Source organism: Pavona decussata, unplaced genomic scaffold (assembly GCF_977016875.1).
Source record: "Pavona decussata unplaced genomic scaffold, jaPavDecu1.1 SCAFFOLD_327, whole genome shotgun sequence".
Classification (NCBI taxonomy): Eukaryota; Metazoa; Cnidaria; class Anthozoa; order Scleractinia; family Agariciidae; genus Pavona; species Pavona decussata.
In genome coordinates this window covers 332501-359288 of record NW_028145715.1, presented here as the reverse complement: position 1 = coordinate 359288, position 26788 = coordinate 332501, and the positions used below count along the sequence as shown (strand labels likewise).

The 26788-nt window shown below is 37.1% G+C and overlaps 1 protein-coding gene across 2 annotated transcripts; it reads left to right on the top strand.

The window, feature by feature from the left end:
- The first annotated feature begins 8343 nt into the window (after window positions 1-8343).
- LOC146453644 (ribosomal protein S6 kinase alpha-2-like) lies at window positions 8344-25372 on the top strand. Of its 2 annotated transcripts, XM_085096419.1 has the most exons (25): window positions 9356-9531; window positions 9629-9667; window positions 9769-9894; window positions 10168-10249; window positions 10684-10764; window positions 12691-12770; window positions 14212-14318; window positions 14807-14844; window positions 15499-15578; window positions 15712-15771; window positions 15913-15983; window positions 16125-16213; window positions 16941-17005; window positions 17169-17271; window positions 17357-17436; window positions 18464-18520; window positions 19094-19156; window positions 19862-19936; window positions 20835-20876; window positions 20995-21042; window positions 21859-22017; window positions 22402-22640; window positions 22985-23102; window positions 23319-23375; window positions 24313-25372. In XM_085096419.1, the coding sequence occupies exons 1-25, from the start codon at window positions 9472-9474 to the stop codon at window positions 24511-24513; spliced, it is 2220 nt and encodes a 739-aa protein (XP_084952545.1). In that variant the 5' UTR covers window positions 9356-9471; the 3' UTR covers window positions 24514-25372. The 2 variants fall into 2 exon arrangements, with proteins under 2 accessions (XP_084952546.1, XP_084952545.1); XM_085096420.1 differs by lacking the exons at window positions 9356-9531; window positions 9629-9667 and adding an exon at window positions 8344-8516 and having other exon boundaries at window positions 24313-24652.
- The last annotated feature ends 1416 nt before the right edge of the window (window positions 25373-26788 follow it).

Genomic DNA, 26788 nt, shown 5'->3' with positions numbered 1-26788 from the left:
AAAACTTCGCCGGAATGGCAGACAAAAGGTTGTGTTAATTGATTTTATCGATTATGCAATTCAGGCGTTATTTTTTTTTTGTTTGTTTTTTGTGGGGCGAGCAAAGCTAAAGCCGCCATCTTGGATTTTAAAGCAGAGGATTTGCAAATCCAACATGGCGGCTATGATTAACCGAAATTCTGGCACTCGCGCGTCCCCCGAAAATGCCTGCCTTGTATATGAAGACTACGATCGACGTATAAGGAAGCGGATATGATAACAGTTGTATTTATACAATTCAAATTCGTATTGCATTTCCAAGCAGCTGTTGTCATTAATGACTTGTCTGTCTGATTTATGCCTTGATTATAAACGGTCAGATTACATCATCAAATTTCTTATCTCCGACAAATTATTGAAAGACAGCCGATTCCTCGACGTGAAATTAAAGGAATACTCTGCAATCTGTCCGCTGTAATGTCTCATCACACACAAACGTATTCAGGACAACTGACTTAAAAACAGTTTTGACGGACTGGGGAGTTTTCATTGTCAAGTAAAAAAAATTTTTAAACATTATGAAGACCAAATAAGTGCATGACGTTTTAAAGAACAATAATCTCGAATGACTACGGATTGTAAAAAACAGCAGTTTAAATCCTGTTTAGAAATTAAAAACGTGCTGTACTGAGTTTAAAATAACAAGGAATTAACATTAGATAACATGCCGAGTTCCGCATACGTGATGCAAAACTTTGACGCAAATCTTCCTGTTTTCACTTTCGCTAATGCAGTCAGTTGCCTTCAGGCCAAATAAATACCATCAATATTTACTTTACGAACAGGTGAATTTTGGCATCTCTCAAGGAAAATAAATCAAAATAAAAAACATTTGTGGCAACCTCGCATAACTCACAAACATTCTGCCTAGGTAATACAACTTCTCTTTCTGAGCAAAACAAGCCGCCTATAAAACGATGTCATTGCAATCATCATGACGGTGAGCAGAATATTCACTGAGTACCATATGTGTGTTTGACGTATGTTTTCATGTGGTTAACAATGTCCTTTCTACGCTTTATCGTTTTCTAAATTTTACTGGCATAGGTTGGGTTAATTGTTAAAACGGGCATGAAACAATAATAGGGTCGATAACTAAATAAGTAGATCAATCAGTCATATTCACCCTACACGTGATGAAACAGTTCTTACTTCCTTTATATTTATATTCCTCTCACGTTTTCTTCAATGAATGACTTTTTAATCAGAAGTGGATTGCGAAAAAACGGTACATAGAAAGCCCAGGTCAATGAAGCCGAGTACAAATCGTTATTAAGGCTTAATGCCCTTATATTGAGCGTCTTCTTAGTTAAACGGAAAATAACTCTTACAAGGAATTTTAAAAACTCTCCACAACAAGAAGGATTAACGCCTTCATGTAAGACTGACGCAAATCCTCCCCTAATGATCGATTTTGCGTTATTCCGGCATGATAGAATATGGTCAATATTTATTTAATCCGGATTACACGCAGTTCAACCTGGGATCGGGACAATATTTCTTCGTAAACAGTTCTCAAAAACATAATTGTCGTAAATACTCAAAGACCTTCCGAAAAACAAGAACTGTTTCAGCCGATGTCCGTCCGTTGCCCGGAGTTAATAGAAATATTAGCCGAGCATTGATTGTCAGGCAGTATTGGTTTTCTCGTTTACATGATCAGATTTTGAACCAATATCGATTTGTTTTCATTTTTTTTTTCACTTTAGTCACAGAAAACTCACAGATGTTTTTTTAAGTTGCCGAAGAGAGTGTGTATCGATAAATCGGTGTAAAGCCGAGAAGCGAGCAGCAACTAAGCCAAGTGAATAACTCATTCCTAAATGTAAGAAGAAGACTAGTTAACTGTAGTTAAGGCCCCAACCACATATGTATTCATTTTTCGTCAGGAAACACAAAAAGCTTTTTGTGTTTTGCCACCCATTCACACGTATCCGATCAAAACACGGAACTTTTCAAAAACAATGACGTCATCGTTTACGAAAAGTTCCGTTTCCAGGTGTCCGAACACGAAAAGGATTCGAAAGGATGTTTTTGAAAAAAATATTCACTTTGCATTGGAAAGTAATTTCAAAGATTTGCGTTTTCAGTGACTGTTTTTATCGGATACGTGAAAAAGGGAGGCAACATCGGGGAAAAACAATTTAAAATATATTCAATATTGAGCGGTTTTCAATCCAAAGCCGAAGTATTTTCTCTGGCCAATCAAAACAGATGTAAACAGCACAATCAGCCAATCAGAACTCGAAGCAAATACATGTAACCTGCGTCAAGCGCGGGAAAACGCGTGCGACCAAGCACGATTGGTTTCGGTTTGGCTTCCCATTGGTTGGGTAAACGGCACGAATTTTGTCGACCAATCATAGAGTCTAGTAAAGCAAAACCAAAGCAAACGGGAAATTACTTTCGACATTGAGTTGAAAACCACTCTACTATAATTCTCTTCTGCGCAATTTGCAATTGATTATGATGATGTTAATCGATGTACTCATAAACAAAGTCTTAAACTAAGCAAATGCAGCTTGATACTACTGATACCAAATTCCACCATCCCACGTTATTAGTGTCGAATGAATTTAATTCGTCATCTAAATCGAATCTCTATTATCGTCGTCTTACAGCTCAAACGAAGTCAATTCGAATTAAATTCGTCCGAATTATATTCGACGTATGAAGGCTAGGCCTTACTTTATTCTTTGTACATGTAACTCAACTGTACCGCACGGTACGAGTGGATACCGAATGTAAGCTATCACTGCACGTAGGCGGTGTCGAAACTGAAAACGGTAAAAAATGAGTCTCGACGGTTCTCAACTTTCAAGATTTTTCCAGTATTCCATCACGTGCAACTCTCGATTTAATTACTTTATAATTTATTCCTGTTAGCTCGCCTGCATAATTTAAAGGCGTCTCCTCTTTCCTTTGCGCATCCATACACCACTTTCAATTGGAGGCTTTTTACTGTCATTTCAGGCTTCAGTCTAGCTTAACCAAAATGTCGGGCTCTTGGCTTAAAATGGACCACACTCACAGAAACAGAAATTTGCCGGGACGTCACTTTCAGATAAGTGATAACAAACACGGTCTTTAGTCCATTACCGTATGAAGAAAAAGAATAAAAGAGGGAAAATAGGAGAGTAGGAGATCCTAAATTTGGACCCAATGAGACGGGTGGGGAATTTTCAAGTTTACAAAAAGTTCGTCCAGGACTTTCTCAAACTGAGTCATTTCATTTCTCATTTCAAGCCTAGAGGGTCCGATAACGCTGTGATCTCAAAGAATAGTTTCATGATGGTTGTTGTTGCGCTTTGCCATCCGCAAAAAAAGCTAAAAAAAAAAAAAAAGAAAGAAAAAAAGAAAGAAAATAATTCGTGAATGTCGTTAAAGCCAAAGGAGAAACAACCGCTTTTAACAAGTTACGTAATCCATCCACTATTTCCTTGAAACAATGCTTTCGAAACCTCCAAAGATAACTGTCTTCGAACTGCCATTCTCTGGGTCCCTCCGCTTTAGTTTCTGAAACTTGTCAGTTCCGTTTTGGTCCCATTTACAGAGCGTACAATTGTTCTCTTTGGAACTTTTTATTTTTTAAACCCAGTTTTACCAGATCGTTTCTAAATGTTGGATTTCGCGGCGTTTTGTTTGCTCGCTTACATAATGAAATTTGATTTTCAAAGTATTGTTATCGGAAGCGCAAGTTGTTTAGTATTAGAAAGTAGAGCTGAGGCATCAATAACGATAACTCCTTCAATCTTTTATATTCCTTGCAGTGTGCTCATTACAATTTTCGATCTGAGTAAGCTAACTATGCTGAACGTAGACAAGAGAAAAGACTGTGAGATTGCCTAATTTCACCCTCTAGTGTCTATACAATCCCGACCCTGAGGTTACATTCGTCCAAAGGACTCTCTTTTGCGGGAGCGGGGAGGGGGGTTACTTTTGGAGTGCGTTTGTATGTCTTGGGGGAGGGGAGACTTATAAGATTGAAGGAAAAGTGCTGTTCCAGACTTGGCCGATGGATTTCACAATCAAGAAAGCAGCTTGGACAGCTTCAATTATCAAACGAGCAGCTTAGAATAGCTAACCCTAATATAAACAAATCATGCCGCAGGGCAGTTTCTTAATTTAGCGTCTGTGGTTTGAAAGCCTTATATATTGGGGGGGAACTAATTCCATATTTAGCGGAGCGGAATCTTACGGTAAAAGTCACCTGTAAAGTATATTTTCTTGGTCGAGATTACTTCTCCAAAAGTTACACTAAAGTAAAATGAAAGTGAATAATACTTTGCACGAGAAGTAAATGGAATTTCGATCTGAAAAAGGTTGTTGAGAAAATGGTTCAAACATCGAGTCTCTTCAGAACTTGGAGATTCGAAAGGTGGAACCCATAAACGATTGGTTTCCAGCTGGTTATTTGAATTTTCTTTCCCTCTTCGTTTAGAGATCCTGAAAAGCACATATTGTTTTTTCTGGTGTTAAATTCCAGGTATCCGGAGTATTTCGTCAATATTGGCGCTAATTGTCCAATTGAAGTGCATGACTCTCCGACATTTCCGTTAAGAAAGGACAAACAATGCACCGGCTGGCGTCGGCGGACGGACATGATTCCATAAAGTACCCGCACTGATGGCTAACACTTTGAAACCATGATAAACAAAAAAGCCTTGTTTTGATATGCTTTGTTCCGATAAATTCTATCACAATTTACACTTTTCTGTGGCCGCAATTTGCATCTGTAATATACTAATTAAAGGTGAAAAAGATATATTTTTCTTAATCTATTTCTAGATCCCACAATCAAACGCTGGAAGCAATTCAGTTTTCATTCATGTTACACAGTGACATGCTGTTTTGAGTTTGGGGTTAATTCTTAGCTATCAATAATTCATATCAATCTTTACAAAATTTTGTTTTAATTTTGTTCGTAATTTTATTGGTATTAAGTATCCACAATTGGCACTGCAGGTGCTAAATATATAGGCACTTAAAAATGATATATTTCATTGAAATGAAAACCAATGATTGAGCAGAGCTGTTTCGTTGTATTGTACTTATACGAAGTTTTCCCAGGAGAAAAGTTGCGAGAATTTTTCAAACTTGTACCAAGACAGGATAAAATGTTTGGATTTCTAACTTTTATCATCAACAATATTGTCAAAAAAAGAAAGTGCGCGTGGTGTTTTCACGAGAGATCAAGTTTGTGTTTATTGCTAGGCGTGAAAATTCCAAAGATGTTGGGCGGTTAATTATCTGAAATCACGTAGACAGTGGTGTTTTGTTATCCATACAAGTTCCGCATCGTCTCCCTTGACCGGCTCTGTTGTTTACAAGTCACAGGGGAGTAGAGGGTGCTTATACTCTGGGTTCCGGAACATTCTGTACCGCGGTACCGCAAGACGACTCACTGCATTTTTGTTTTTGCTGAGCCGTTTCATCATTATTAAACGTGGCTTTTGTGCTTGGGTATTAAATTATGTTTTAATTACTAACTCAAGCTTTGTGGTTTTAAACTTCTACAAGTCAAGAAATTGAAGCGACTGAAGCCAGGGTTTCCCCGCTGCCCTTTTTTCTCTTGAATTGTAAGAATACTTCGGGTAGTTTTCTAAAACGAGGCTTTGTCTGTTAAATAAATTGAACCGACGCTTCGATGCTAGTACAAGAGTTGCTACCTGTAACGATGTAAAGCTCTTCTGTCGATGTCAGATGACTGACAGCACGCCCTTTTTCAGTAAGGTGCGTCGGCCCGGGGTACTGAGTTAGATAATATAAAACACCCAGATAACAAAGTCACCCTCGTATCCAATAATCTTACCCTCACGTTTCTTCTTCCCCACGTAGGCTAAGTCCAGACTGAGGCAATCGAAGGCGACTCCCTTTTCGAGGCAGCACGTACTGAATTAGTCAATGTTTTTACTTCGCCCCCGACTCACCCCCGCATGCGCCCAGCCTGGAACCGGCCTGCACGGCTCAGCAGTGAATAAACGGAATATAGAGATAGTACCCCACACATACTCGAAGTGCTTGTGCTGTGAATGCTTGTATAAAGTCTCAAACGCCTTGTGACGACTCGCATCCGTTTGTCGCTCATGTAGACACTAGTCTCTTGTGCATCCCTGCATTGTCGCAAAATTGTTTACACGGAAGTTAATCGTGGAGGCGCAGTTCAGAACGTTGGACGTCGGAGACGTTCGAGGCCTATTCTCTACCATGGTGTTTTTTTCCTTAGAGGCCGTGAGAAGTTTTATTCTTACAATGTCTCTCAGCCCCATCCAGGTGTATAAATGGATCAGTACCGGCAACATACTGCTGGTAACTTTGCGATAGACTGGCCTTCACCAAGAGAGGATGAACTAGAAAAATTGCCCGTCTCCATACAGAATAGAAAAATTAGCGGAATAAAGGCTTGGTTGCTTTTACTTATTACTTTTACTTTTTGCTTCGCCGTGTGGGCGACCTGTAGCTCGTGTGTGCTACCTTAGCTAAATTTACGTCAAATCAATCAGAGATAAAGCTATGAACGGCTTGCGGTTAACTTTTGCGATAATTACATGGACCCAGTGACGCACGAGTGAGATAAATTTACATTGGAAAAAAAAAATAAAATAAAAAAAAAAAACCTTGTTCCTGACAATTCGCCGGCCGTGACAATTTAAATTGTCGATTGGAGAGACAAAATGCGGAGAAGTGTGTCTTAAGGTCACAACATGCATATGGTGGTGGAATAGTCCAGAATCCGATCGCGAGACTGAAGGTAAGGCCTCGTTCAGAAGCCGTACTCCTTGCTGCGTTGCGGTATTCGTGAAGTATACAGTTGTGTAACAGTGATAAGGCGTCTTAATCAGTTTTTATATTTTCCCACAGTTTTCAAGTGCGTTAAGTACAGCTGAGCTCGCCACAGTCGGCTATATTTATAGTTTAATATTTTGAAAGTCAACGGTATCACCACAGTGCGGGATACATGTGTGTATGAAGAGAAACGAGAAAAAAACTACCAAAGCACCACAGCTAACGTACTTTCACCAGCCTGTACCGCTAACGTTACTCTTCAGGAAATAAACTGACAAACCGCACAGAATCAAAAGTTAGTACCACTTTGCAAAGTATTTTTACAACTGAACAACCATCATCAGTGACACAGGAAGACCTGCTTAATGGATTTGTCTTCGTTCAGTGAGAGATCGACGGAAATGTCGGGAAATCATACACTTCAACACGGCTTATTTTTTTCAACTCTTTCCGCCAATGTTCAAGGTTAATCCCAGTAAATATTCCTGTAATGTGACCTATCTAACCGCACAACAAAGCATCTTGGCGATAAAGTGAGATCTTGCTCCTCTAAAAGGAAACTGTACGTCAGTTTGCTTACAACAAGTTTAATTGATTTCCTTCCACCCATTTACAAAATTATCAGCCAAAACAATAGCGCTGTTTTTTCAACCTGTTTTATGTGTGACATATGTGTTCTAAAGCTGAACAGGTCCTTTTGCCGGGGAAAGAGCCTGCGTCAATGTCGATGTTGACTGGGTTTTCCTTTACGTTTTTGCTCCGTTTACTGATTCATTAGATCATCTCTAGCCTAGTTTGTCTTCAAAGTACATTTTTCTATAAACTGAACTAATATTTGCGAATCCTTTGTCAGTACTAGAAGTCTGTGGTCGGGATAGTTCAGTTTGGGAGAAAATCAGTTACCTATCAGCATCCGTTTGGATTTCCTGCTACATTTGTCAACACTACATCAGCGGCTTTGGTTCTTTTTTAGCCCTTAATCTCGGGCCATTTAGGCTAGCCCCTGTGGGTGCTTTTAGGCACTTTCGAGCTTTTAGCCATTCAGAGTGCGATTGGATAGTGTTTCGCGCCGTTTTAAACCGTCATGTTTTCTTACTTTTTTCAGATTCTCATTCTTTTAAAATTTTCTGACTCATGCATACTTTCCCTTCATTTTCAAAACTTCTGGTCGCTAATTTTAGGGTGTTAGGTGAAAATGTACGTAAACTCGTACCATTCACTTTCTAACTTCAAAGCTTAAAGTGGTACGGTTTAACAACGATCTGCTTCCTTTTATGGAATTTGAGGTTTCAGCCAGACCAGCACACAGTGAAATTAAAGAAGGCGTCACTTTATGTCATCTTGGCCTATTTCCAGTGGATAGGTACTTTCCGCACGGAAACCACTGGTGTAACATTGGGCAAACTAAGGCCTGTCATTAATGACGTCATGCGAATATTCCGGAAGTAGCGAGAAAAGCCGTATGCAAATTTCTGTGTGACTGCATGGATAAACATATCTGATTTGTATACAGACATTGCTTTTACGTGCCGTACCTTCTTTAAGTAATATTGGACTACTTTTTTTTGAAAATCACCAGACATTTATATAGCAAAATCTGTCGAGCGCTTTTCCCGATTGCTCATATTTATACCGTAAAATTGTTTCGAAGAAATCGAAGACTCGGAGAAATTCGAGAGATGGTGAACAAGGTAAGTTTCGTGCTTAAAGAAGCTTGACTATTATAACAGGCTGTACATTAGTTTATCTTGGGTATGTATCACTGGGTTATATTCAATCCTACTTTGTGAATATTATCCTAGAAAAGATTTGAAACTGTCCACCATGCCATTGGAGGGTTTCATCGGCATGGTTAGTCGAAGTTCGCGTGAGATTCCGTGACTCGATCGCTAAACGTGAAATTCATCGATCGAACGGTTTTATTGGGAATTTTTAACTGCCGAAATAATTCTGGAATTCAGTTATGGCGGCTTGAATTATTGTACTAGTACTCTATTGCACAATCTCTTCATCAAAGCTGCGTTAAAAGTAAACGTCTTCCTTTGGTCTATTGATAATTTTTATTTTCCTCCCACCATCTGTGCCGGTTTTCAAATTCAATAATTTTTTTGACGTTTGGCTTTCCATGGTAATCATAGTCGTGATATATTTAGAAATGACAAGTTTTGTATTCGTTTGCGTTTTTTGTTTCATATTAAAGAAAAAGTACCGTTTTTATCTTAAATATAAAAGGAACATGATAAATTCTAATGATCTTAAAACCGAAATGTCTGAATGTAGCGTGTTCGTATATTTACGCGCGTGAGCCAAGCGTGTATTCTATCGTAATGACTAATCACTCTTCACAGTTTTTCAATTGTTTTATTTTGTCCGAATGATCCACACCTGACACTGGGATAGGCAATCGACAAACAAATGCCGTTGATTTGTGTTTTGACTTGAGCATGCAAGCTTAGTTCACCAGTTCATTTTTTTATCACGAGAGAGCGCTCTGTATTTCCGCTTCCGGTCGAATCGTCGCAAAGAATGTATTTCTTGGCGTGGCTTAAATCAGCCTCGTTCTGAATGTGACATCGAGCTCGTCTCTGTCAAGGTTCGGAGCAAGAAGAAGGGTGAATTTTGCCGGGAGATACGTAGAACGTCAACATGCCTTTGGCTTACTTAGCTGACCCATGGCAAAAAATGAAAGTGCACGAGGAGATGGAGGTGAACTTCTACTCTGAGGAATTCAATTTGTCAATTTCGAGTCAAGGTCGCAAACCTAGTAATCAAATCTTTAAATTTTTCAATTCTAACTTCTCAGGTCGCAGACGAAGACATGACCGACCTAAATAAAAATGGAGTAAGCTTGGTTTTTTTTAATATCACTAATGTTGAGTTAACTTTGCTGCGTCTGTGGCAACGATTTCAATACGTGCTCACTGCGTTCATTTCTATCCGCAGCCCATCGAGGAGACGTCTTCCCTTATCGATGTGTCTGATGAAGTCATCAATTCGAAGGCTTGTCTCAAAGCCGACCCTTCGCAGTTTGAACTGCTCAAAGTACTTGGACAAGGCTCCTTTGGCAAGGTAATTTGGCCTGCATCAATATTATCGACAGATGAAACTTTAAATGAGTTTTCCGAGGTCATTTAGCTTTGGAGCGCGTTTGATCCCTCGCGCCACAAGTGCGATAATTTACTCGCTGTGTTGACCTTCCTCTGTGCTATAATTTCTTTATTCATCGACGCTGTTTGTACTACATACACTCCTGCAACTTTAGTATTATTCTTCATTGTGCAAACTGACAGCGTAGTGTTTTGGTAGAATTGTCGCTAGAGCTATTAACCGGTTTATTTCCAGGTGTTTTTGGTGCGTAAACTGAGCGATGCAGACGCAGGAAATTTATACGCCATGAAGGTCCTGAAGAAAGCGACTTTGAAAGGTATAACATTACAATCGCAGTTTGCTGCATACTTCATGGTACTGCATGTTTTTCACGTCTTTGAATTAGGAACGTTTGCGTAATCCCTTTGCTTGCTACCTTGTCCTTCGTGTTTGTAACGTTAAAAGAGTAACTTTTTTCGTTGTAAGCTTACATATTCTTGCGTGATTTGAGAAGAGTCAAAATGGCCAATCTTGAAGTGATATTGCTTTTGATTTCTCCGTTTTGTGTTCTATGATCGGGATTTTAATGGAAAACGTTTTAGCTTTATAACAACCTTTGGACGCTATTTAGAAGATCTTAAAACGCAAATCTTTTTTCGTGGCAAATCAGCTTTGTGATATTTCGCCAGTGTTGCCGAAATGTTTAGTTGCATGATCTGACCTTTCTGAAGGGCTTTATTTAATGTTTGTTGCTCTTTTCACTGCTTCCAGTGCGCGATCGTTTAAGAACGAAGAAAGAGAGAGACATTCTAGTCGATGTTCAACATCCGTTCATCGTCAAACTCCACTATGGTGAGTGTGTGTTTATTGTGACCTCCATGTCCAATTTGCACTTGATTTAATTGTAATAAGAATGTTAAGAATATCAATTAAACCCTCCTTTTAATCCTGATTAAGATCTTATTTGAAAAACACAGAAAATAACAGGTGAATTACTTGTGTGTATTAAAAACTCAACCACTGTAGTTAGTGAGGTGCTAATGGACATTGCTGATAACAAATTGATAACAATGAGGTTTTCTTCGTCCATGGAAGGTACTAGTGAAATAGTCATATGATAGATTCGTAGAAGATAAATTCAAGTAATTTTTTTAATTGGGTGTTGCTAGGTGCTGAATATGTGTAAATTCCTGGCTGAGAAGGAACTGATCACTTGCTCACATGTTGTTTAAGCAAATGTAAAAGTAAATGTACAATGTAACTAAGTGGAATAGTGGAATTACACCCTTGCTAGTTTGCAGCAACTCCTTTCCAACAAGTAATTAAATTGAAAACAGGTTGATATCCCGACTGACAGGAGACAGCCAACTTCTGCTCAGTTGTTCGAAGCTTGGTTAAGTTAACCCTGGGTTAAGGTGAATGTTGATTCAAGTTTAATTATTAATCAATGCAGTAAAGATTTTTCCAAAAGATTTTTGTTCTTCAGCTTTGGGTGAGACTTGTCTTTGCCAATCAGCTAAATAATCGCTTTTAAAGACATTTTTAACGTGCAAGGCAGACATCATGGTTAACTTTTTGTCGGGGATTAATGTTAATTGGCTTTTGGACAACCACACCGGGCTATTTACAAGTAGACATGGGGGTTAGTTTCTAAAGAAACTGTGGTGCTGTGTTGGTAGGGGAGTAGAAACAGGTGTTTGGTGTCATCAACAGAGTTGATCGGGTAAATTGGCCATTGTAAAGAGATTTGAGTGTTAACCCTTCGTCAGCGAATCAATTTGCTCTGATGAAGGACTTATGCTTGAAACTTCAGCACTCAAATCTCTTTATGGGGGCCAAATTAACTGTGTTGATGAAACCAAGCATTAGGTTTATATACTAGCATGGCAGAGGAGTTTACCTCTGGTTGATTGTGAAACAACTCTGGCTAGTTGTTAGAGCAGAACTTGAACCCTCAACATCCAGATTTGAAGTTTGGTGCCCTTACCACTTGGTCATGCTGCCTTAATAAAAAAAGAAAAACTGAAAGAAAAAAGCTTCTAATCTCAGGCGTCATTCACACCAATGCATTTTTGGTGGCAATGTATACTTTCTAGTTAATGTAGTTTTATCTCTTGTCCTTGTCAAGTGGATTGCAAATGCCTATCAATTGAAGAGTGTTCAAAGATGCCGATAAAATTGGAGACATTCGCAAACATGTTCAAAAGCAGCTCAAGACTTTTGAAAGCTGATAATTAAGTTTTGAAAAGCATTGTTTTATTTTGCCATTTTCAGCCATTTTAGTGTGGATGATGCAGGTGAAAATGTATGAAAAAGTGTACATTTTCAAATGAAAGTGTGGATGAATGAAGACCTGGAAGAGTGAAAACTAAAAATAATATAATTATTTGTAAAATAGAAAGGGAAACTTTCTCAATCTAATAAATTCATGTTGTTCCATTTTTGAATCCTTTTCCAAGCTTTACTCTTTTGACATTGAACACTTATAACGATAGAATAAATTCATCTTCTCTGTTAACTTTTCAAGTCGCCACAGACAACCTCATTTTGTGGTCATGCTTGTATATGTTGTGGTTGAAATTTCTTTCAGGTTAATTTTTTTTTTCTTTGTACAGTATTCATAACCATAATCTGAGACACAAGGAAATAAAAATCAAACTGGTTTTAACTCGTAAAAATTTTGAACCACAACATATAAGATTATACATTTTTTAAAATAAAAGATTAAAATTAATGTGATATTAAGCTGATTGGTTCCTGTTTTTTGTTTGATATCAGCTTTCCAAACAGAAGGCAAAGTTTACTTGATCCTTGATTTTCTAAGAGGAGGAGATTTGTTTACAAGGCTTTCCAAAGAGGTAAGATGTAGGTTGTTTAGCTTTGTCAAAAAGCAGTCAAAATGTGCTATTTTTCTCTTGAAATTCAAAATGTTGTCAAGTTAATACAAAGTATTTGCATGATGTAAACTTTGTAATGTTAATGAATCCATGGCACTGGGTAAAGCAAAGCTGTCAGTGATTTTTGCTTGTCTCTTGTCTCCTTTCTGCTTTCAGTAGTGATGCAAAATATTGCACGTTGAATGTTAGTCATTAACGTTATTATTAATGACAGTTATTAGTTAGCAATTTTGCAGGCACCTGCTAGCAATTTTCCCATCGAGTCAATCTTAAATAAAATAAAAACTTAAATTTTAATTGGAAATTAAAATAGCAAACATTCTAATGTCTCTGGAGAAAATAAAATGAACTTTAAATTGGACAATCTAAGAAGGAATTCAATAATATAATAATTATATAATATATAAAGATTAAGAATTGATGATCAATAACTACAGCTAAAATACCTAAATACAGTGATTGACTAAATATTGTAACAGCCACAGTCTTGTATTACACTAAGGTTTCCTGTAACATTATAATTTATTATTCCACTATTATGTCATTTCACCAAATTAGGTCAAGAGAACGCGCAAAATATAAGACCGTAATTCACTGCAGCAGTGTCCTGGTTTGAGCGGTTTACAACAGAGCGAATACAGACAAAGAGATTTCACTGGCTTTCTGTGTTGTTTACGTCATTCGCATGCACTGAAACTGATGGACAGATACATAATGCCGGGTGTATTTCAACACTCTTTCTAGCAAAGAAAAGCCAAAATAACAAATTTTTTTGAAGTGGAATAACAAATCTCTTATTCAATGGGTTAACATATAATACCTGCTGATATTTTGCGAGTTGTGTTCGGGGCTCGGAAAAATACAAGCAATGAGCAATGTATTATATGTAAAACAATTGAATAAGATATATGTCCTCATTTGTTTTAAATAAAATACCCCTTTTAGGCCCTTTTAACCCTCTCAGTCTTCAATAATAATAATAATAATAATAATAATAATAACAACAACAACAACAACAACAACAACAACAACAACAACAACAACAACAACAACAACAATAATAATAATAATAATAATAATAATAAATAAATATAATCTTTATTAACATATACCAAGCAGCTGAAATTGTTATTTACATGTTAAAAGTTGAGAAAAGAACTATTAAAACCTATTTACAATTCATTCCGATTTCGAGACTAATTTTCGAAGCACAAACTTTTCAAAAGAAAATACAAATGTCATAATAATAATAAAAATAAGCTATATTTTCCTCATGCTTGGATTAATAATAATAATAATAATAATAATAATAATAATAATAATTATTAATAATTTAAAAAATTTTTGTGTGAATGAAATAACATTTAGATGCTCACAAACTGTTTCATATTTTTCCCAAAAGATAATGTTTACAGAAGAAGATGTAAAATTCTACCTTGCTGAGCTGGCTCTAGCATTGGACCATCTTCACAAAATAGGAATTATTTATAGAGATCTGAAACCTGAAAAGTAAGTACTTGCAATGTGTTTTCCAACATTTTTCTGTAATACTGGCATGTTGGATGTAAAATTTACTCAAATTTTAAATAACGCAAAACATCATTAATTTATTATTAGATTTTAAGAGCAGTCTGTTTTTTCGTTTCTCGTGTGATAGGTAGTTAATTGCCATTTTTGAGTAGATGTGGGTGATACATAGATGAGATAGATGCTTTATTAAAACTAAATTGCAACCCGAGGGTTGAATTATATAGTTTTTTACAATAAAATTTGAAAAAAATCAAAAAATTCAAAAAAATTACAAAGGTTAAAAAACTGCCATAAAATGACAAAAATTACAATTTGAACGCATTACTAAGAAGGAATGAGTTCTTCAATCTATTTGTCTTAAAATTAGCGTTGAATTAAAATAAGCATTGAGGGTGGTACACTGTGGTGAGATTGTCATTGAAGTTTGTTGCATTGTATTAAAAACATTTTTTTAAATTATTCTTCAGCATTCTGTTAGATGCATGTGGGCATGTTACCCTAACAGGTTTGTATTCTTCAAATGGATCACAAGTCCTTAATAGTGTGGAGTTAAAACTTAGGGTGCATTTGATTGACCTTATTCCGGAATAGGAATACATGCGATGATGACACTTGAAATCCCTCATAAGAGGCTCTTGAATTATCATGTGTCAGTGAATGTTTGCACAAAGCCTTTCCAAATTACTTAAAAAGAGAAATTTAACAATAATTATTCTTACTACTTATTCCTGTTTCGGAATACAGTCAATCGAACACAACCTTAACTACTGTACCCTGTAGCCAGACACAGAGGTATAATGAAGGCCTAGACACCTGGCAAATTGACGATCTCTGAACATGAGTTTGCCTGGCTGCTTATAACATCCCAACCGACTTTTTCCACAAAATAACATCTCCAACTTAAACTAGCTTACTTGAATGCACTAAATAAATCTCTTGTCTGCCAGTTCAAAATCTTAATGAAACCCCAGCTGACCCTGTTTTTGTTACTACGATCGGATGGTTGGGTTGGTTGAGTTAATTAAAATGGTTGCAGTGATTTCTGGAGTTCATGGGGTTACAGGTAGTTGTGCTAACAAGTTAGTTGGGGTGGTTTAAGGGGTAGGAATAGTGAGTATTGATTTCAACTTACACAAAGTCATATTCCTTTGTGTTTTAGACTTTGGGCTTTCCAAGGAGTCAGAGTATGACCAGAAGACATACTCATTCTGTGGAACAGTGGAGTATATGGCACCAGAGGTAAAATTCTAATGAACCTGCAATCTGATGCTTTCTCACTTTTTCTGCACCAGAAAGGAGGGTCTCATTGAATTCTTACAAATTATGTATCCCAACTCTTCTACTTTTCTAAACAAGTCTGATTTTGCTTTAGGTTGTTAACAGAAGAGGTCACGGACAAGCCGCTGATTGGTGGTCTTATGGAGTTCTCATGGTGAGTGAATTGTCTGTTATTTCTCTGCACCAAAGCTGTAGTTCTAGTAGCTCAAGTTGTTTATTTGATTCTTACCCATCAACAGTCACTTGGGCTTTTTTTTGCCTTAAGTTAATGTAATTACCTTTCTTTTAATTTCAGTATGAGATGTTGACAGGAGCTTTGCCCTTTCAAGGCAAAGACAGAAAGGAAACCATGAACATGATCTTAAAGTAAGTCAAAAGCAATGAAAAAGTGAGTGACAGTCTAAGATGTGGCTGAGGTTAAGTTACAACTTTATGATGGATATATCAAATTGATGAAAAATTATAACTAACAGAATTAACTTGTGTTATCTCTTTTGGTAATAACAGGGCCAAACTTGGCATGCCACAGTTCTTATCACCAGATGCCCAATTACTACTAAGAACGCTTTTCAAACGAAACCCTGTTAATAGATTAGGTGAGTGGAAGAAGGGAATGTATACCGTATGCATGTATTGTTAATCTCATCATCACAGTCCTGACACAGTGATAGGCAACAGTAGAATGTTATTGTAGTGAAGAGGGCCGACTGCTTACAGTTTGAAAATGACAAAGTATTGTTAACAAGACAACTTTCTTTTGAGAATGATGCATTATGCACTGAGTGACACAGGCAAACTTGGAAAAAGGACATCCAGTTGCTCTTATCAGGAGTTGAACCTGTGACTTTCTGGTTACTAGTTTGGATGCGCTACCACTGAGCTACAGGAGACTCGTGGAAGATAAGGCCGTTAAACTACATTGTAGGTTCATGGGACAAACATCCTGCATACTGCTAGAATTTGAATGTCAATGTGTGGCACGTATGCAGTGTAATAAATGTGATGGAATTTTTTTTGAGCCTGGTAAGCCTACTTTCCTTGTGGAGTCGCTCTCTCTCAAAAACTTACCTTTTTAAACCCCAGGATTAATATGCAAGTTCTCCTTACTTTTCTTCATATATATCTTGTTGTACTGTTTGGGAGAATTTGTTGAAACATCAAGGCATTTTGACTCTTGCGATCATTTCCTTTATTCTCATGACTTGTATGGTTCAAAAAGTGTTGGTGGTGTTAGGAGAAATTCAATGCAAGTCACTAGTTCACATCAGTCTTGGGTTTGTTGCCTTCTCTTATTGCTATCTAATTTTGAATGTTTATCTTCAGGTTATGGTGAGAATGGCATAGAGGACATCAAACGTCAGCCATTCTTTAAAACAATAGACTTTGAGGTACGTTGTTACAAACTTACATTGTACCCGACTATTGAGATGTAATTATAACAATTGGAAGTGAATAGTTGGACTGTGTTCTAGCTAAAATATTGGAGAGACAGTCATACTTTTGTTTATTTGGTTTGATTCCTGATATTTTTGCTTTTTGTTTGTATGGCAGAAATTGTTTAGAAAAGAATTGAAACCCCCATTCAAACCAGCAGCTGGGAGAGCAGATGATGCTTTTTATTTTGATCCTGAATTCACCTCCAAGACACCTCAAGGTACTTGCACCTGTTGAAAGTCTATGTTTATTGTGAAAGAGGAAGTAGCTTGATTATTAATATTATTGTTTTAACTAATATGTAGATTCTCCTGCCATCCCACCAAGTGCCACATGTCACCAACTTTTTAGAGGATTCAGCTTTGTGGATCCAACACTCTTAGAAGTAAGTAATTTAATTGTTCTGATGAGTGTAAGAGTTTTGCAGTTATGACATTGAATGAACCAGGAAATGTTCTAGTCAGTCCTTGTTTCATGACCTTCTCTTTGCCGATACCATTCGACAAGTCAGTTGTGGTAACTTCCTTTCCTCTCTCATATTAATACAGTACCGTGCAAATGCAAGTTGACAGTCCCTTGAAACTTGAACTTTGCGACTCGATCCTTGAAACTTGAAAGTCTTTCAAAGTCTGCTCAAAGGCAAGCGAATAGCCACGTTGAAGTTTCCCCGGTTCCTTGCCAAATTCTACCTTAAACGTGTGTTTTTAAGTAAGGAAATGCCTTTTTCGAAGTTGTCATTCGAAAGATTCAACTACAATCAAGTATAATCTTGCGCAGTGTACTGCTTGTGCAGTGAAGATATTTCAGAAGTGATCGTGTTACATTCCATGAAAAAGCCACAATCTTGTCGTTTAGTTCGCTTCATTGAGTTTGAAGTTTGATTTAAAGGAATTGGTGTAGCATATGAAAATTTAAGCATGTTTAAATTTTACAACAATGATGAACAGATGTGTTTTAAGGAAGAGGGAAGGCAGAAGGAAGAACACACGGAAACAGGTTTATCAAACACTCACTGCAGCCATTGATTTAATTTACTTCAACTTTAGACCAAACTAAGCAAAGACCACATGCAAGAGCCATGCAAAAATCGCTTTTGTTCCCTCTTATTGTTTGAGGTTCGAGAAATTTTAAAATCATTTCCTCGATATCTGCGATCGAGATCCTCAGAAAATTATTCAAGCTTCTCGATACTCGATTCTCGATAGCTTCGAGGATTGAGTTTCAAGTCGAGACTGTCAACTTACATTTGCACGGTACTGTAGGTTCTGGTACACTTTTGGGGGTACCCTGGATGCCCTACCCCTCCCCTAACCCCAGGGTAACTCAGGGAAAGTTTGTTATAGGGGTGGGAGTAGTTTTGTGTTATTGGTTCTTAAGTGTGCATTTTAAAATTTGCATGTTTTTAATAACAGGAAGAATCATCGCAATTAACGTCCAATGGATCTGAAAAAATGGAGACAGATCACAAAGTAAGAATAAGTGAACAACTGGTGGTAGTTATTGTGTCTGTATGTGGTGAAAATTATTCATTGAAATTTCTGACATTTTTACTTTAGTTATTAATGTTTTTGCAATGTCATGGGTGACAAATTACTCCTTAATTTTGTTGTAAAATTTCAATGTATTTAAGATATAATTTCATGATTGTGAGTATAATTTGTCAGCCATGATATTAAAAGGGGATCAAAATGCATGAAATTAGGGCTTGGGTTTTGTCAAACGTTTTATTTAGAATTTGGCAAAATGTGCATGAAATTATTTTCTTATTTCATTTGTCACCATTTGATTACCTATGCTGTTTATTATTCTGAGAAATACAATTTAGCAGCTTTTTTTAATATAATTTCTATTGGCATTTTAACATTAATTTTTTATGAAGTCATTTATGGTCTCTATATAAATTTACTCAGACATTTGAATTGTAGAATTGCCATCACAATAAACCCTAAACAAAATGGCTTTCATTCTGCAATCATGGTAATGGAGGGTAACAATGAAATGTAATCATAAAATTAATGTAATTTATTATTTTCTTTTAACAGCCTGTGCCAACCAAGTTTCAGATTACAACAACATCCATTCTTGAGGAATATGAAATTAAACAGGTAATGTCACTGTTAGAGATTTAGAAAATTTTGTGTTTGCCGCAAACAGCAAACATGAGATTTGCGTTTATGTTTTCTTGAAAAAATAAATTGCTACACAGATGAGAATAGTGCCAAAAAATTCTGACCTTCGATACTAATCAATCAATCAATCAATCAATCAATCAATCAATCAATCAATCAATCAATCAATCAATCAATCTATCAATCAATCAATCAATCAATCAATCATTCAATCAATCAATCAGTCAATCAATAAACTTTATTTATCCACGGTATAAATTAAAGCTAGTGGGACTGTGCCAAATTAAAGAAATTAAAGCTTATGGGGCCATGCTAACAGTAAAGATAAAAATACAAAACGACCATCATTATCATCATAAAATCAGGAACTAATTTACATACTGCAATATTACAGGTAATTGAAAGAGCACCGGGGTATTTACGTCACAAGATGAAAAATGAAAAACTACTTAATTTTACTGAGAAACTCAAAATAGTGAACCACATATATACATTAAGCTGTACGGTAAACATGGTCACATGGTCATTTCTGCCATTTGCAGTAAATGTAATTCTAAATATCTCTATTATTACCACTTGCCAGGCAGAGTACATTACTTTACTCCCTAGCTAGTTGTTTGAAAACAATTCACAACTTCTGATGTGTATAGTATCTAACAGAAGTTGTTTCTTCCTGTGCAGGAAATTGGAAGAGGCTCATATTCAGTGTGTAGAAAATGTGTCCACAAAGCTTCTGGAGAGGAGTATGCTGTCAAGGTAAAGAAAATTGATGTAAATAATAAGTGAAAAGGTTGAGAGAGTGCTAGTAAAAATTTAAACAGGAAATTCCGGTATAAAAGGGGCCTGGCCTGGCCAGGCTATTCTCACCTTTAGCTGTCAATCAACTGCCAGAACGTAAACAACTGACAAAACAACTTGGCTGCATCTTTTTCCACGACCTTAACTCATAAAATTGGCTTAGTTTTCAGAATGAATCCGGTTAACCAAAGTCTTACGTCTTATTATTACTGTGGTGTATTATGAAATTTTGAGGCATATTCTTTTAGAGAATGCTTGAGCCACCAACTTGCTACGACTGAATGGCATCTAACCCACAAAGGTGTGAAAGGAAGGAGTGGCTTGCCCTTTTCAAGTGGAACTTCTTGTTTAAGTGCAGAGTGCTTTGTGGTGTACATTTTGACCTGCCTAAAATAGTGATAAAATGATCTGCTGCAAGGGGGAGAGAGGCCAAGAATGGTTTATCCAAGTCCCAAATATCATTTACAGGTTTTCAGAGTTCAAAATGTCGTAATGGAAACTGGAATTTCTGTTCCCTAATCAGGTGAATCAGGAGGCAGGCATGTTGTACCAGAGAGGCCTTCTTCAGGACATCTTCAACATAACTACTGAAATTATTATTGGAAATACAAGATACCATGAAACATACTTTCACTGATAATTTAAAACTGGGCCCCAGTAGTTCAAAAAGGGAATAACTTTATCTAGCAGATAAGTCACTATCCAGTGGATAAAATATATTGGTTGGAGTGCATTTTATCTGCTGGATAACAATTTATTCCCTGGATAGAGATACTTGCTCTTTTAACAACTGGGGCCTGTTCAATTTAAGCAACAATTTAATTAAACCGGTTCTTTTTTTATTGTGTCTCAACAGATTGTAGATAAAAGTAAGAAAGACCCAACAGAAGAAATTGAGGTATGAAGAACATCTTAGTGTGGTCATGTTTGATTAATGCTGTTGGTACTATTCTGTTATTAGCATCTTGTGTTTGAATGTTTTGACTGTAACTGGAGATTGTTTATGTTTTGTTTAGATTCTTTTGCGCTATGGAAACCACCAGAATGTCATTCATCTCAGAGATGTAAGTTCACTGACTGTAACTGACACAGTAAATATTAAAAATAACCTGTTGCCCTCCCCTCCTCTCCTTGTACGGTACCGCTCAAAAGTTAAAGTTACCAGTTGCATGTTGTTTCAAATTGTGCAGCGTGCGATGTGAATCGTTTAGCGTGAGTGTCACTGAAGCAAAAATTGTGGCATAACTTACTAACAAATTTATACTACATAAAATGCAAAATTATTAATTTTGTGTAGGGGCTTGACCATGGCTCAGTAATCGAGTGAAGATAAAACAAAATGTACAACAGGTTTTGCTGAAGTTTTTTCTGTTTGAATGACTATCAAGTTGAAATTCAAAGATGCAGTGTGGCAACAGCAAAGAATAGCCCACTTTGAAAAAGAGTGATGGCCTGGGTCGAAAGTAGCTGCCCAAGCGATTGTGGGAAGGTTTGGGGGGACGTTGGCTATTATCTTCGCATTTTTGCGTCCCCCCAAACAATCCCACAATCACTTGGGCAGTTACTCTCGACCCAGGCCATCACTCATTTTCAAAGTGGGCTATATAATTTTGGCTTCACACTACAAATCTGCGTAATTTCAAAACAACAAGCACCACCCTCTGCAAATCCTCTGGGCTGCTCTAGTTCTCTGACAGACTTACAGTGTATTGATGATATGGGCAGGAATGCCCTGTCACAAGCCAAGTCTCAGTAAGTCATTTTGAATAAGTATTATCCATTGAACATTTTCTTGTGCAGGTGGCAAACTAAAAGATAATTATATTGTTTATCAGTACTTTGGCACTCTAAGCATTAACAATATTTTTGTTTTTTGATAGGTTTATGATGATGGTAAAAACATGTTTATGGTGATGGAGCTGATGAGGGGTGGCGAGCTTCTGGACAGAATACTTAAACACAAGAGTCTTTCAGAACGAGAAGCAGCACTGATAATGTACACACTAGCTAGTACATTTACATTCCTCCATGAGGAAGGGGTATGTTCAAATTTGTTGAGCACTCTCTGTGTTTTGTTAAAAACTGATAGTTGCAAATTTTGGTACATTTTGGACATAGTAATACAATGCTGTAGTCTTCTCAAGAATCATTGTGTATCAATGCTATTCTAACTTTGACGAACAGCTTAATCACTGCTGTGTGTAATTTTTCTGGACAGTAAAATCTCCCTCTGGACAATGCGCTATTCCACTCGTCTGCCCTCCCCTTTCTGTTTTCTCCCTTCCGAAGCAAACTTCACTGGCAGTGAATATTAGAGCTTGCTGGAAAACAATAATTACACCTGTGATGTTGTGCTCAGCTACATGTGCGTTGCTGGTAGCCTGTTTTATATAATTAACATCCATGACTTGTTGTTTTCACAGGTTGTTCACAGAGACTTAAAGCCAAGCAACATCATGTATGCCGATAACAGTGGCAGCTCCGATTCCCTGAGAATAGTTGACTTTGGATTTGCTAAACAGATCCGAGCAACGAATGGTCTCCTGATGACGCCTTGTTACACAGCGAATTTTGTCGCTCCTGAGGTTCTAAAGAAACAAGGATACGATGCTGCTTGTGATATTTGGAGTCTTGGTGTGCTTCTGTATACCATGCTTGCTGGGTGAGTTGTAACTGCTTTTCAACTTTGAGTCATGCAGTGTGGTCAACTACAGCTAGCAATTCCTTGAACCAGAGGTTCCCAATTCACGAGAACATTTTAAGCAAAATACTTAAAATGTTGTCTCCTGCTCTTGTGTTCCCAGATCTCTGTGTAAGCGAATACAGATCCATCTGTTTGGATCCTTTAGCTGAAGATTTAAGTTGCAGAAAGTTTTAGGAAACCTGAAAATTTTATTCCTCAAATTTTATTTTTTATCAGTTTATTTTGCAGTACAGGGTGCTGCTGTGTTTTGAGTCCATGGATGTGACTCATCTTATTAAATATTCTTCATTTTTTGCCATTAGACAAACACCATTTGCTGTTGGCCCAGAAGACTCTGCATCAGTCATTTTGTCAAGAATAGGAGAAGGGAAGTATTCACTTGTTGGAGGAGCCTGGGACAGCATATCAGATGTGGCTAAGGTACTGTAACTAGTGGACCAGCCTTTGATTATTTCTCTCTCCTGTTTAGTATCTTTGACTTTTGTGCTTTTGCTCAGTTATATCTTGTAGAGAATAATGTTAAAAGTGAGGATTGAAGCACAAATGAGCGAGTGGACAATACCTGTTTTATTCTCTTATATTTTGACCAAAGTTTGTGAAATATAAGCTTGACACTGTTCATTTCTTTTTCTTCAGGATTTGGTGAGACAAATGCTTCACGTGAACCCAAGACTGAGGCTCACAGCGAAACAGGTAATTGCACAATCATGGTTTTGAAATGCCACTGCAATTTGTAGACATGGATGATTGCTTCTTAAACTTCCGCAATGTATTAATAATTATTTTGGAAGCTTCTACTCGCCGTCTTCCATATCCTTTTTTTCCTCGCTCACTCTGTAATCTTTCCATTCAGAATTTTCATTTTCCCCCTTCTGTAGTGTTGTAGCCTGCATTGCAAGCATTTCTGTGGGTTTGTGCATTTTTCGCTGTTTGAAAGTGCGGAAATTTGGACGAGAGAAAAAAACCTCGTCCCAGTATCGATGAGGTCAAAAAGCGAAAAAAGGCACAAAACGCCACGGAAATGCTTGCTTTGCAGTCTAGTAGTGCTGGAATGTTAGCAAACTGGATATGCCCACATTTAGACTTGCCCATAGTAACCTTTCCCACATACAAACTCACCCTCACAGTGGGTAAATGTTACCTGCACCTAGACACTAGTGGTTCAGTTGCCTATAGAGTGGGAACGGTACTTCAGTCGATTATTCAATGTATTTCTTCTAAAGCATGAATCCAATTATCCCTTTGCTTTACTTTATTATTTATTATTATTTGCCACCAAAGTGTTATTACTGCAATGTAATAACAAATTATTTGAATAAATAAACGTAGGGGAAAAGCTGCTAGTAAATAGTGTGAACAATAAGCTTAAAAGTTTTAGAATTAGAAGGAGGTTAAAAGGTATCAGGATGAAAAGTGAATTGCAACAAGGAGGTCTCAAGAAACCATAGGCCTTATAACGAAGGGGCCTCTTCACGGTAGTTTTGTGTAAATATAAGAATGACAACAAGAGAATAAATTTTACAAATGTTTGTTGTCATCATCACCCACACTAAAGAGCAGCAGGGTTATTTTCCCTTGGTGTAATCTGTAGGCTTGCTACACGTTTGTCTGAGTATTGACTCCTTTACAGGTTCTTCAACATCCCTGGGTTGTGAGTCGCTACCAGCTTCCTCAGCATAGACTGCATCAGGTCAGTAGCGTATCAAGAATCAAGGAAGCAGTGAAGGCCACATTCTCTGCACTCTCCTCTCCCGATAACAAGAGGCTCAAACCTGTTCACGCTTCTCTGCTTGCACAGCGAAGGACAAGAAAGAAGTCACCAAAGGCTTGAAGTTGTTATTTTTTGCCATCCTTTTGTAATACAAGTTTTCTATGCTCCTGGGTAGTTTATATTAGGGAAGTATTAGTTCAGAAATTATCCAATCATTGTGAAACATTGTGTGTACATTTTATATCTTTGGTAAAAAATTGGTCACCAGAATAGGAGTGTGCATGTAGCGGTTTAAATTTGTTTCTGGTTTAAATATTTTCAGACCAGTTTAATTTTTATGTTCCCTTTTCTCAGATGTTTTCATAACCATAGTCTGAAACAATGGAAAATAAAAATCAAGCGGTTTGAAAAATTCTAAGCAAAAAACTAATTATTTAAACCACAACATATGCCATTCCTTTTCTTGACCTAGAAAAGAGTCCCAAAATGTCCGGGATGTTGTGATGTCACTGAACAAAGACAGTGTATGCAATCATTAATTTTTTGGGTTTAATCAACCTCGACAAATGATCTCACTCACTTTTGATAGCATTAAGTGCAGGAGAAGGCATTCTCCGTTTTCACCCTAGGGTTTCCTTGGGTGTAAACACATGTACGGTCTTGTCCCTTGAAGTCCAAAGAGGTTGAAGGTACAATTTAATGGCATGAATTTACAAATTGCATCAGAAATTGGAAGTAGTGCGCAATAGCTTTTAATGAATGGTCACAACGATAACTTGTCCACCAAATCAATTTATAATCACGTTACACAGGCTTAGGGTTAAAAATAACTGAACCATTCATTTTGTTGAGGTTTGGTAGCATATTGTTACATATATATATTTATTGGTGGTGCATTCATGATGTCCAAAAAAAAAAGCAAAGAAGTAAACAACAACAAAACGAAAATCATTTATTAATAAAACTATTTTCTTTCGCATTCGAAATTTGTACTTCATCAGTGACTTCTGATCCGTAGACTTGAATTGTGAAAATTATACATTTACTATATTGTGTAAGATTGAAGCATTTTCCTACTTGTAAATTGACTTGAAATAGAATATTAAAATCACATGCAACGTTTAAATATGGTTTAAAACCGGAAAAGCACAATTGACTCTTGGTTAGGAAAAAGGGGGCAGTCTCAAGTGATGGAACAGTAGTTAAACATGTATCTATCTTTTGGGAAGGGCCTGGACATCGTAAGATCACTGTAGAACTATACGTGTAACTCGGCATTTGTCTAATATTATGTTTAAGGTTGGTCGACGGTAGATCTAGTTGCCAGAATTCCTTTTGCGAGGGTTACACTAAAGATTCTCACTTTTTTCCCTTCTCAAGAGTTTTATTTTGAGGAGGATGTTTTGGCATGTCAGGCCACAGAAGAGCAGATAGGTGCTCGTGAACAGAACACCTACTCATATTTAATAAGTTAAATATTTGATAAACTTTTCTGTGCATTAGTCTGCCAAGGAACATTTTCAGCCTGCTGGGCCTTGTTGTTTGAAGGTTGATTAACGACAATCCATAACTAAGTGTTTACCAAGGTTTCTCTCTCTCTTGCTTTACTTTTCTGTTTTAAAAAATTAATAGTTGAAGCCAAAATGTAGCACAGGAAGAAGTCCACTATGATAAACTGTATCTAACAGTGATTGAATTATGGATTAGCTTAATCCCGCTTTGAACAACCGGCCCCTGAACAACACTTTTCTCATGCAGAAAAAAAAAAAAAAAATTCGGGCCGTTTTGCCCCGCTGTATGAAACCACTGGCTCATCACGCAGGCTCAACTGTAATACGATAAAACAAATCCTAGAATTTTGCTTGGAAGTTGCTGTTTCCAGCAATTTGTACATGAGAAATTTAAACTTTTGTACCACGCAAGTCAACATATTTTTCTATTTGTCCGCTCTGTTTTCATAAGATTTGTTGTTTGTTCACAAATTAGCTGGATAGAGTTGTGTCTTCTACAGGTGTGGGTTGGATTTTGTCACTGTGTGGTTTAGCAGAAAATACTGCGACAGGTTAAGTGACTGGAATTAAATTAGTTTAATATAAGATTTTGATAGAAATGTAACGTTTTGTTGACAGATTCCAGACAAGCTGTTCACAGACCTTTTTCCCTGAGTATTGGCTCTCAGTAGTCAATGACAAAGATTTCACCGCAAAAGCTCTATTAATTCCGTTCCCCCCGTTTCAAGGGGAGACATTTAATACCCCCCCCCCCCCTCTCCTCCCCCTTTCCGTGCTGGAGAACACAAACGAAATCCTTCAAAACTCGGTACCAATGTTTAAAACATAAGCCAGTTTGTGTAGAGGAGCAAAGTGCAGAAGTATTGTTGTGCCAAGGCAAGATA